The sequence below is a fragment of the Miniopterus schreibersii genome, assembly GCF_964146895.1.
Source record: "Miniopterus schreibersii genome assembly, chromosome: 13".
In the NCBI taxonomy this organism is placed as follows: Eukaryota; Metazoa; Chordata; class Mammalia; order Chiroptera; family Miniopteridae; genus Miniopterus; species Miniopterus schreibersii.
In genome coordinates this window covers 10,905,718-10,918,823 of record NC_138113.1, presented here as the reverse complement: position 1 = coordinate 10,918,823, position 13,106 = coordinate 10,905,718, and the positions used below count along the sequence as shown (strand labels likewise).

At 41.0% G+C, this 13,106-nt stretch overlaps 1 protein-coding gene across 1 annotated transcript in view; it reads right to left on the bottom strand.

Moving 5' to 3' along the window:
- Positions 1 to 13,106, bottom strand: part of SELENOI (selenoprotein I) — a 40,575-nt gene that overhangs the window by 27,236 nt on the left and 233 nt on the right. Inside the window, exons 2-3 of the mRNA XM_081156377.1 lie at positions 960 to 1,028; positions 417 to 525 (exon numbers count right to left, since the gene is read on the bottom strand). Of these exons, the coding sequence (XP_081012503.1) occupies positions 417 to 525; positions 960 to 1,028 (178 nt within the window). The remainder of the gene's footprint in view (positions 1 to 416; positions 526 to 959; positions 1,029 to 13,106) is intronic.

The following is a 13,106-nucleotide window of genomic DNA, read 5'->3' as shown; positions in this document are numbered from 1 at the left end:
AGAAGGATACTGAGCAGAGGGAAAGAGAAAACAAGATTTTTCTCCCATAACTAGAAGAAAGGAGGGGGTATTTCTGGAATTGGTAGGTAGGCTGAGCTCTACCTTATATTCATTTTTAGGTAGTTTTGTAGTCCTTTTCTTTCATTTTCTTATAAATCTAGTTATTCTTTACCAAAACCTTATGCTTTTGGACAGCCTATCTAAATTAAATAGCCAAATTAGTTTCTAGAACTTAATAGAAATATACATACAGATTGTGAAAACACAGCTTTTAAACCCAATTCTGACATTTTATATACCCTTATAATACCTAAAACTTTTCAGAAACATAAGCATCTTAATAAAACCAGAAAATAACCATATCATTTTTCTCTATTTAGATATTTTAAATTTTATATTAAAAGTAGTAATCTTACCTGAAGCATAAAAGTCAGGATCGAAGTATGCCAAGAGTAGGAAATTGAATACGACCAGCAGAAAGCCAGAAAAGGTTATCAGATTTGGAGCCAGCCACGTAGGAAACACCTGTGTTTTTTTCAAAATAATTACAATATAATTAAAGTAGAGGAATATCTCTGTTCATACACAGCACAACATGTAAATTTAAGTTAGAGTAAAAGCTATAATTTAAAACATCATACGCAAGAGTTATTTATATTAAAATGTGAACTATAATCTCCAGTTGATAGAAAAGAGCACTTCTTTCTATTCTGTTTTAAATAATTCTATGATCAACAAACATTACATTTATTTTTTAAAATTTTACAAAATTAGAAATTCCAGAGTATAAACTGAGATTTCAACAATGAGATAAATGGAAAGGCATGGGAAAGGAAATGGGGGGGGGCAGTTTCTCTAGATATCTTATTAAACTGACCGTTGCATCTATAACACTCCATAGAACAGTTTAAAATCTAAAACTTATTAAAACATAAGTGCATGCCTATTCATCATCTTACCTTTACTATAGTGTTCCAAAATGGATGCATGACATACAGAGAGAGTGGATTGGTATCCACAGCACTGTACTGTTAAGAAATGAGAGAAAATATTCAGAGTTAATCTTTACACACTAGCAAACAGAACAATTTCTTAATTGAAAACAGTAGTACAAAAGTAACTTGGAGAATACATCTATTTACATGATGTCATCATCTGAATAATGAAACTAGAGGAGCAATATAAATGAGACTAAAACTGTCAACCACAGCCAGATTTTTTTTTACTCTCGACCTGCATATAATATTATTATGTTTCAGTAGAGACATCTGTATTGCTTGCAAGTTCTCACTTACTATACAGGATCAGTAACATGCAAAGTGCAAGCATTCAAACATAACCACACACCTTCTTAACCTTCATCCCTCTCAACTTAGGGGAAGCTAATTGTCCAACCACTTGATACCATTACTAGTACACTTACTATCTGTGTGACCTTGGGCAAGTTACTTACCCTGTCCTCCATAGTTTCTTCACCTGTAAGATGGGGATGATAGCCTTTACATCAAAAGATTGCTATAAGGATTAGATAAGCTAACAATACACATGAAGCACTTATAGCACCGGGCCACAGTAAGTGTTATGTAAGTATCAGGTATTATTACTAAATGTGTTTTGAGCACCAAAGGAATAACAGTTCCCTTTACAGTAGGAAAATGGATTGCACAAGTAAGCAAAGGAAGATAACAGGTTAGGGTTCTCTGGTGATCAAGTCTATTCCCCAATTACTGAGCTATTTAGTGAAAAATTCAAAGGAAATTTTAACAAATTTCTGTATATAAATATGTAAAACTTTAAGAGTGATATTGATGACTTATTCATCAGACACACACATGAGAGTACCTGGCGTATAGAAAGCACTTCACTGGGTGTGGGGAAGAAGGGATACAAAATTGGTAAGGGACAGTTCCCACCGTCAAGAAGCAGGAATACTGCCAGGCCGCGCATGGCTCAGCAGTTGGGCATCGACCTAGGATCCAGAAGATCGAGGTTCGATTCCCGGTCAGAGCACATGCCTGGGTTGCAGGCTTGACCCCCAGTGGGGGCGTGCAGGAGGCAGCCGATCAATGACTCTCTCATCATTAATGTTTCTCCCTTCCTCTCTCTCTGAAATCAATAAAGATATATTTTTAAAATAAATAAATGTTTTTTAAATTAATTAACTAAACAGTGCCATATTAGTCTAACATTTGGAAAAAGTTTGTGTTTTGTACCTATGTTTATTTAGTACATATATAAAGTAAGTAGTAAGCATATGAGTATCTAATTTTTTAAAAATCATAATTAAAGATCAAAATTTCTTTCTGAATGTTTTATGAATATACAGGAAATATTTCCTCACCAGTGTTTCAAGACTTAAAAGTATGATAGGACAAAAAAGTAAATAGAAACATTTTTAAATACTGCAAGCACAGAGTCAAATGTTTATTCAACAGACTGCACATCTGAGCGTCTCCCTTCTCCAACCCATTCTACCTGAAATGGGATAATGCGGACAAAGACCTGCGATAAACAGTGGGAAGAAAGTGGTGATAGAGAACCTGCTTGGCCTCTGCTGGCCAGTTAGAAGCTATGCGGCGGCATCCAGACTCTCAGCAGGAGCTACTTCACCAAGTATTATACTGCTCTTACCAAAATTAACCTTTACTTGCATGGTTCTCTACAGTCTACAAAGCTTTTCCACATAATAGATACCACTACATCTGAACTTCTGCAGAATGAAGGAGTTCTCAACTGACACGATGCCTGGATTTAGGTGTTCAGACCTGAGGACATAGAACAAATATGAACCCTTTTGTAAGAAGTCCAAATCAGAAGAATAGCTAATCACACAGATAGCTAAAGCGATACACAAAGTACAATGCTCTTAATTCAAATGTTTGCTGAATGAGTCTCATTCAGCAGCTTTCCATAATTTGACTTAGATCTAAAAGAAGGTCCTTAACCAACGGTATTTTGATTTTAAAAGCTCCTCTTTTAAATTCTGAAGTTTTAATACTAAATCTCTATTTCAGAAGACCAGTAGAAGTATGAAAAGAATGTAAGAACTAAATACAAGGTCAGTTTTCCTAAATGGATCTTTTACATTTAATGGTAAACTGATGAGCTCAAGTATAACAGGGAAGATTAAGATGAGATTACAAAAGACAGCAAGCAATAAGCCTAAAGAACACTGTTTTAGCCTTACACACCTGAGCACTTTTTAAGGTCACTTATCACTTGGTATAAACAAAGAAACTTGAAACCTTCTTGGGAATCATTGGAGGAAAGAAGAATGATTCCAACCTTCCACAAGCGTGAAAAAAACAAGTAAAATATAAGCTTTTAAAGGTGTTAAACTAGATTTAGGTTATTTGGTAATGCTTGCTCAATCTACCTTATTTTCCACTGGGATGATGCTTTGCCCTACACCAGAATACCTGACCAGGAGGATATTCGCTTTGAAGGCCTACTGTGATTTGCTTGGCTCTGCAATCTGCTGGCCCAGACTAAGCTAGTGCCTTGGAAAAATGCTTGAGGACCGCAGCCTGAGTTTGAGAGAATCGTTCCAAGGCAGAATCTCAGAGCCTTAAGTTAAGCAGACAAGGGTCTAGTTTTTCGTCCAAACATCAGTCCTTCAAATATTTAAAGACAGCTTTCCCTGTCACACGTAAATCTCTTCACCTGGTAAACATCCCATGTTCCCTTTGCGGCTCTTTTGCCATGGTTTCAATCTCCTTCATCAGAAGGTGTAGTTCCCCCGACCAAAGGTTAAAAAGCATTTTCTGTAAAGGGCCAGGTAATAAATACTGTAGGCTTTGCAGGCCGTATGGTCTCTGTAACATACAGTCAACACTGCCACAGAAGCAGGAAAACAGTCACAGAAAATATGTAAACAAATGAGCATGGCTATGTTTAAACAACATTTTATTCACAAAACACATGGCCTGGGAGTTTTAGTTTGACAACCTGTGCTCCAGACAACCCAATTGTTAAACCAACACAAAGGTGTGACCCAGGGCAAAAGGAGCATTTTAAGTGGTGCACTGAGTAGAACAAGAACATGACTGTAAGGCCCTTCTTTCTCGATAATTTATATCCCTGACTAAATGCAAGGCACTGTGCTAGGAACACTCTACTATGATGTGAAAACACTATATCTATACTTAAAATGAAAAAAAAGGACAGAATGTAAAAGTTTCTTAAAGTGCTTATTAATACAAGACTTTAATAACTACACCCACAGAGAGCATGACTCAGTGGGCACTGAGATCCCATGTCACTGAATATCGTTACTTATATCTGCTAAGAAGTCAGAGAGAAGATGGTGGTGAGAAGACTGGAGAAGAGCTGGAACAATGAGGCAAGAACAAACAAGTCATGAGGACAAGCAGGTTTCCTTGCCAGGCTTAATTTATAATCTCTTACAAGAGGTGATAAGATAAAAGGAGGAGGAGTTCAGTGAAGGAACCTGAAATCCTTGCTGAGAAATCTAGATACTAGACTTGATAAACACATGCAAGGTACTGTGGATTCTTAAACAGGAGAGTGGTATTTGAGAAAATTTACTTACTCTGCTGGTTTTACTATTTATTATACATGATTAAATAGAGGAAGAAATCTGTAAAGTCAAAGACTATCTGTGGGACCCAAGCTAGACACAGACTCCTCAGTTACTCTTTCCATCTGTCCATTAAGTTGCCACCCTTAACTAACTTTCCTAAAATATACTTCTTCTTGGTATTACTTCTGAGGTGTGGGTACGTGCATATATGTTATATGCTATGTCCACAAGCAGGAAAGCACAAATGTCGAGTGTTATTTTTTATTTACTTAATACTATATGCCAGGACTTTATAAATATTAACTCATTCAGTTTTGATAATGATCCTGTGAGGTAGGTACTACCCCATTTCACAGATGAGGAAACCTGGTTTAGAGAGACTGTTACCTGCTCAAGATCACACAGCTAGTGGTACCTGGGTTCTTTCTAACCTTAGTCCCAAAGCTAAATGTTTAATCAAAAAGCTTTTATCTCAATCACAGCTAATAGCAAATGAGATGTTCTCAACACTCAACTAAATGTAAGACTAGTACATACAAGCCCACTCGCCCCTACTAATTTAAAACTGGGGAAAGAGAAATCAAAATCAGTTCTCTGTCACTGTACATTTGCCCCATCTGCAAACATTAGACATAAATTCAATTAAGCATGACATTGAAGTTCTTTATTCTAATGTTTATGTATCTTATACAAAACACCCAGAAACTACAAGGCAGAATTTATATTTCATTCTTAGATTTGAGAGGCAGCATAGCATGAAGACCATGGACTCAGGACCCCGACTGCCTGAGTTCAAATCTCAGCCATGGGAACCTTCAACAAGTTACTTACTCTCTGTGCTTCAGTAAAATGGGGAAAGTGATAGCACCTCTACCTCACAACGCACTTTGGGTATTAAATGAGATAACAGATGTAAATTTTTAAAGCTTGGAATATAGTAAATGTTATGTGTTTGCTATCATCACCATTATTATTATTCAGTATTGTCAATCCTATTGCTCTTGCCATTGCAACTTTCCTTCATAGGCTAAGCAGGCCCGGCCTGGCCCCTCATACCCACCACTTCCTGTGCCTCTCACTTGCTGTGGTCTTCCCGGTCTCTATGCCTTAGTTCCCATCAGTCACTCTGATTGGAACATCTTTCCCCAACCTCCCGTATGCACTGGACAAATTCTTTTTCAGCAAAGAAGTTCTTAACATTTAAGCATTACAGCAGTTAGGAAAACAAGCCACTGTCAGTGAAATGATATTTCAGAAAATAGTAAAAGAACAAATTCAAGATGTTCCCTCCAATTAGCACCTAAAAATGTAGTAACCTTCTTCCTACCATTTAATCTCTCTCCCTCTCTCTGTGCAGAAGTTTCCCATCCAGCCTTCTTTCACTCCTTCTGAAAGACTCTTCTGTCTCTGCCAACTGCAGAAATAATTCTATGAGACATTTGTAAATCTATATCTAGGACCACAAAAAAGGCTTTTCAAGCCTTACTAATGTACTTATAGGCGGGAGAGGCCACTTCCTCAAATCTATTCAAATCAACTGAGGCACACCTAAAGAGAAGTTACACTTGAATTAACTATAACATGTCTAGGTATATGCCACATGCCATGTCATGATGAACATATGACACTGCAGTTAGCCTGCAATCGTCGTAAGTGAAACTCAAAAGATCATGAATTTCTCCTCTTTCTACTGTGGCTCAGGAGCAGGAGGAAAGTGTTCTAATCTTTCAAATCATTACAGAAATATTCCTCTACTGGAGGGCAATTTATCCACACATGATATTCGTTTAGAACGTGAAGGTTTTTTGGTTTTAATTCGAAGTCCACAAACGACACCTTCCTGGCCCTGTCTAAGAGAAGCGCCTCAAGCAAAAGATTATCCTGCAGATACAGCATCATTTATCATTTAAATTATAATCATTGCTTCTTTAAGATCAAACTCTCATGAGTCTGATTACTCAGGAGATATTAATAACACCTCCAAAATGGGCTATCAAGAGAATTAAATTTTTGACTCAACAATGTTAGGTGCTATTGTTACCAAGAGTACCTTTTCGGAGTTAATGCTTTATGAAATCTTTACCTCAGTGACTGCCACCTCTATCCAAAAGTCATCCCACCAGAACCTGAGTCATCCCAGACTCCTCCCCATTTTTCATCCCCTGGCCCCCACACCACCACCTCCAGCTAGTCAGTCACCATGTTCTGTGAACTTACAATCTTAAATCAAGGATCACAAACTCAAATGTCCATAGAGATCAGGTTGGTAAACTGAACAAAAGACCTGCAGGAGCATATGGACTAACAAACTGGAGAACAAATGCCCCTTTTAAAGAAGGTAAACACTAGTCAGCCTCAGAGGATTCCTGTCAAGAAGTTCAGGGCCAATGTCCAACATTCTGGCTTATCAAGAGAAACGTAGATGTGGGTCAAATCAAACATACCCGCTGCGCCAAACAGTGGGCGGGTAAACCAGCTGTGACCTCCATCTTTAGAATCCCCAACTCCTTTTTGATGCCCATTGCTCAGATTCGGGCCTTCCTCATGTCTTACCCAGTTGTATGCAGGAGGATCCTAAGACGTCTGTCTCCAGATTACCCTGACCCCACCACCATGCATCCATTTTTTACAAGCTGCCAGGGTGAGCTTCCTAATATTAAAATCTGATCCTGTTCAAAATTCTTAAGTGGCTCCCTAAAAATTACAGCACTACAATGTACCCGAGAACCACCTGAGGTGTCTGTTTGACATAGATAATGGCAATCTAGGTAGTTTGAATTTCCCAAAGTGGGCCTAGGAATCTGCTATTAAGAACACTTTCCCCACAGGATTCTGATGCCGATAGTCCTTGGACCACAGAAACGCTGATCTATAAGGTAAAATCCAGAAGTCCTTTACATCAAATCGTCCTCCTCTGACAGCACTCACCTCCCTCTCCAGTCGCACCTCCTGCCACTCCACCATTATGCCTAAACATCTACCTTCCTGTGGTTCCCAGAAAATATTCTCTCAGGCCTCTACCCTTTTGCACCCATTGCTGTATTGTCCTGTGATGCCTCTTCTCCCCTCGTCACCTGATATTACTGGGGCCTACTCAGGCTTCATCTTTCCAGGCTGAGCTGTGTTGCCCTCCATCCCTTCTCTGAAGCCTTTCTCAGCGCCAACCCTCACTCGCAGGAGCTGCTTCCTTTTCCTTTCCCATAGCACCCTGAACGAACCTAACTTCGTTTATTAACTATTTTTAACTATTTACTTGTCTATATGCCACCAAGCTGGGTCCCTTGAAGGCTGGAATTTTAGCCTAGCTTAATTTTCACCACCCCAATGCTCTGCCTAACACAGAATGAGCCTTCAATATATGCTTATTTATTTTTATTTCTTTTTTTAAATCCTCACCCAAGGATATTTTTCCCATTGCTTTCCAGATAGAGGGGAAGGGGGAAGGGGGGACAGAGAGAGGGAGGGAGGGGGAGGGATGGGGAGGGGGAGAGAGGGAGAGAGAGAGAGAGAGAAAGAGAGAGAGACATCCATGTAAGAGAGACACAGAGACACATCGATTGGTTGCCTCCCATTCGTGCACCGGTTGGGGACAGGGATCTAGCCTGCAACTGAGGTACGTGCCCTTGGAAGGATTTGAACCTGGGACCCTTCAGTCCACAGGCCGACGCTCTAACCACAGAACCCAAACCACTTAGAGCAATAAATGTTTACTGAATGAAAAAAAATTAAATTATATGAACCAGTAAGCGGGAAGGCCAGATTCTAGTTCTTTAGCATTACCATTGAAATGCAGTCTCTCTTTACAACCTTAACTGTAATAATAATTAATTCACAATGATCATCATTCCTATAATCAGGTTGTTATTGACAGCCAAGTTAATTAATTACCATAATAGCAGAAAAAACTCACCACATTATATTCCTGAAACCAAACAAGATATCTCACAGAACACTTCCTCTCTGAAGCAAAATGATACAATTTGAAGGGAAAAAATGATACAACTTGAAACTAGCTGCTACACTATCAATTAAAACTATGCCTTCCCTAGATTAGGTAAATCACAGTAAAAGTTTCTCCCTTAGATAAGTGGGAAAAACCTTCAACCACATCACCTGTCCAAAAAATAGGGAGAGGAGAGGAATGTCAGTTGTATTTCAGCTCCAGGCCCAGAAAAGCAGCAAAACCAGACAAGTCGTGACTTGGATGCCTCAGGACCAGCTGCACTGACTAATGAGCCCTGGTGCTGACCAATCAGTGGAGACCAAGACCCCAAAAGAACACACTAGTAAAGCTGATGAATATTCTATTGAGGCCCTCCCCTGAGACCTCCCCTAAGATTTCCACCTGCAAGAGAGAGAAACACACTCAGGATGAAGGACCCAGGATGGCTCTCCCCCAGTGGAGCATGCCCCCGCCATTCCCTTTCCCTTCTTCCCTCTAAGGGACCCCAGCGAGACTTGCAACCAAGGGAGCAATGGGCAGCTAACCCCTGAACCTGTCTCCAAGGCCCCCTTTTCTCTGACTTCTCAAAGCAGCCCAGCCTAGGCTCTCCTACTGCTTCTTCTACGCCCTTCTTTGTTTCACTGTCCTAAGTATATTTTTGCTGCAGCCAATAAATTCTTGCTGCTTTTCTGCACTTTGTCTTTTGACTGAACTCTTTCCTTCAGGAAGTCAAGAACCAAGGTCTTGTCTCCCCAGTAACACCCTGACATCTTCACAATCAAAATACAAAAGTCTCCTTCCAATATACAGGAGATGCACAGCTCCCTTTTACCACACTTCCAAAATGGTTTCCATTCTTTTACACTTTCATTTCTTCAGTAAATATGTTGAGAGCCTAATCTGTTCATGTGCTAGAACTTGGTCACGTTGAATGAGACAGCTATAGGCCCTGCCCTCCCCAAGCTCATCATATCCTAAAAGAGAAGGCAGACACTAATTCAACTGCTTAATAAATCTGTGGTAACACAACAGAGAACAGTGTTAAGAGTATATAACACAGAATCCATCCATGCTTTCTTCTGTACTGAAAGTCAGTTGTCTTACAGTTCCTTGTCCCAGAAACCTAATGACCACCCTACGTGTGCACACCTTTCTGCAGTTATTCTGAATAACTGTCAGGTTTCCAACTGTAGCTCTCAGATGTACCTCAAATTAAACTAGTTTAAAGGTAATTTTTCCACCAGCTGCTTTTATCGTAGCTGTTTTAATTCAGTAAGCACTCATCAACGACTTACTATCAAAGACCACACAATGGGAATGTATGATCTTCAAAAAGGAAAAGGTCTCTATGTGCCATTCACATTCCAGTAAAAGTGGCCACAGATTTTTCCTTTGGACATCTCTGGATTCATACTTTTTAATATGTACACAGTACTGAGTCAAGAACTCTCCACTAGAAGAAATAAATTTGCGCCCTCCCACTTTTTAAAAAAGAAGCCTCATTATACATCATAACTAAAATAACATGAACAAACTACATTTTAGTAAACATTGGATGCTTGCTTAATTGACCTTTGTTTTCCAGGATGACAGGAAATCTGCCATCAGACACAGGAAGTGAGTCAGATAACAGGGGGGAGGGGAGTGAAATAGGAACAGAAAAGCACACTAAAATTTTCTGTAAATTAGGACCCCTACCTAGTTGAAAATATCAATCTAAAGAAGACTACTTGTAAGAAAAAGTAGAGTCCCTATTACAGGTACTGATGCAAATGAAACAGCTATCCTATGGGCATTTACCCAGAAAGACAGATCCTAATGAAGAAAAAGTTTTATATGTCAATATTTACAGTGCAAAACAGGTAACAGAAAGGGAGTAGAGCTTAAGGCAAAACAGGAAGTTATCTGGGTTAATAACCTCGTTTAATGAAAGTTGTAAAGCCCTGGCCTGGGTTACCAAGGCTCTGGAACTTCTTCCCACTTAAAATTTTAAGTCAAATCAGCAGCACCTCAGTTCAAAATGGTATGGCACAACACTGCTTGAAAGCAGAGGAATATACCATGAGACCTAAGGTCTCTCAGTTTTTCCAATCTCAGTTAGATACAACTGGACTTTTTACAGCCAATAAATTCTTGACTGTAATGAATTTATTACAGCTATTCATTCATTCTACAAATGTTTATTGGGTGCCTAGTAAGCACAGTGGCACAGTGCTCAGGACATGGTGGTCCTTAATTAAGACAAGCCCAACCACTTGGGCATTACACCCCAATGGGGACACACACTAAAGAACTAATTCCATAAAGAAGCAGAGGGTACAATGAGAGCACAGTTAAGGGGAAAGCAATAGTCAGGGAATGCTTCTCTGGGGACCTAACATTTAAGATATGAAGATGAACATAAATGGGGAAGGAGGCTACATTCCTGGCAGACATAACAACATTGAAGATCTGGAAAAAAGGAGGGGTGTGGCTACTAAAGCTGGGAAGGGCAGACAGTGAGTGGCAGGACCTGAAGCTGGACACACACTTGGACCAGATTGTTCAGAACCATGGAGATCAATGTTATGAATTTTTGGACTTCGTTCTAAGAGTAAAGGGATGATAGTGCAGGGTTTTAAGCAAAGAGGTGCGTGACCAGATGCTTAACTTTTTTTTTAAGATCATTATGAAACAGAAAAAGGATTGGAAGGGCAAAAGTGAATGTAGGTGAGCAATAAAATAAAAAAAAAGTAGTATTGGATTATAATCGAAAGTATAAAATAAATATCCATGAACTCACACTAATATAAATAACTGAATAAATAAATATGCATTGGGAAGTAAAGACAAATCTTCCATGCACAATTCCAAATAAACTATGTGTACAGTCTGCTCTCAAGGTGGCAGAGCAGAACTCTCCATTCCGTAAGTGTGGGCAGTGCACAGTGACTTCCTTCCAAAGACAATAACTTTACGATAAGAAACCTAACAAACACTACCAGCTAGGTGATCAAAGTCAGCATCAACTGTGATAAGTCATGTGAATAGTATGTACTCTTTTTTTTAATTTATTTATTTTAGAGAGAGAGAAAGGGAGAGAGGAAAAAGGGCCAGGCGGGGGGAGAACCCCGGATTTGTTGTCCCACTTATTTATGCATTCACTGGTTGATTCTTGCATGTGCATTGCCCAGGAATTGAACCCCCAACCTTGGCATACAGGCAACCAATTGAGCTAACCAGCTAGGGCCGACAGCATGTACTCTTCATATGATACAATGAGACTGGCACTTCACCTCTGTAGCCTTCCTCCCAAAAACCCACAACCCTCCTCTGCTCCTGAGAAAAACATCAGACACATCCCAACTGAGGGACATTCTGCAAAACACCTGACCCAGCAGCTCAAAACTATCAAGGTTATCAAAAACAAAAGACTGAGAAATTGTCACAGCGAAGAGGAACCTCAGGAGACAAGGCACCTAAATGTAATGTGGTGTCCTGATGAGAGCCTAGACCAGGAAAAAACTAAGGAAATCTGAATAAAGGATGGACTTCAGTTAATTACGTATAAATATTGGTTTATTAATTGTGACAAATGTGCCATACTAATGTCAGATGTTGATAACAGGGGAAACTGGGTGCGGGATATATGGGACCTCTGTACTATCTCCACAATTTTTCTGAAAATCTATAGTAAAATATTCTGAAACTCTTTTAGAATAAAAACATCGCTTACAGTGTTTGTGGGGAGTGTGGCGATGGAAGCAGTCTTCTAGGTTAGGCTAGAACATGCAGCCTGTGGTGATTCACCGGCTGGTGGGTGGGGTAGAGGACTCCGGATGGAGGGTTACCACCCAGATTTCACGCTTGGGCAGCAAGATGGGTAGAGGAAGTTACTCACTGGCAGGGGAGCACTGACGATGAACCCGATGTGGAGGGAAATTTAAGCCTTCACTGAAGGCCCGTTATGTGCCAGGAGCCTCTCAAATTCTTATAATCTTTTGCACGGTGGACACTATTATTTGGCCCACAGCCAAAAAAAGAAACGAGGTTTGGGTATCAGGTTGGGCGTCAGGTTCCCGTGTACTCCAAAGGCCCGCGCTCTTTCCACTCCCTAGCTGCGTCCCGCGTGCACTCGCCGCGCGCGGCCGCCCGGGCGCCCAGCTCCTGCAGGCGCAGCCTCGGGGCCGGCGGCCGCGGCGCGAGCGCAGCAGCACCAGGGCCCCACGGTCACTCCCTCCCCGGGCCTCGGCTGCCCAAGGACCACCTCCGCCTCTGAAGTTGCATAGAGGAGATGCGGGGAGAAGCTTCATGAAAATGAAGACAACTAAGGCTCCATAGCTGGGAACTGCATCACCTCTCGGGGGGGCTAAAACATAACAACGATGAAGGAAAGAAGCGAAGGGAATTCTCTCGCTCTAGTGTCGTCGAGCGGTCCCCGAAGGAAAGGGCGATCCCCGGGAGGGTGCCGAGTCGGGGCGGCGAGCCTAGGGTGTTCCCACGCACCCCGACCCCAAAGCCCCAAGCTCGGCAGGACCCCGGAGAAACGCCCGCCAGCCCGCCCGGGCCATGCGGCACAAGGTGACACGGACCGTGCCAGCTCCTCAGCCGCCTGGAGAGGCAGGGCGAGGAGGAACCGGG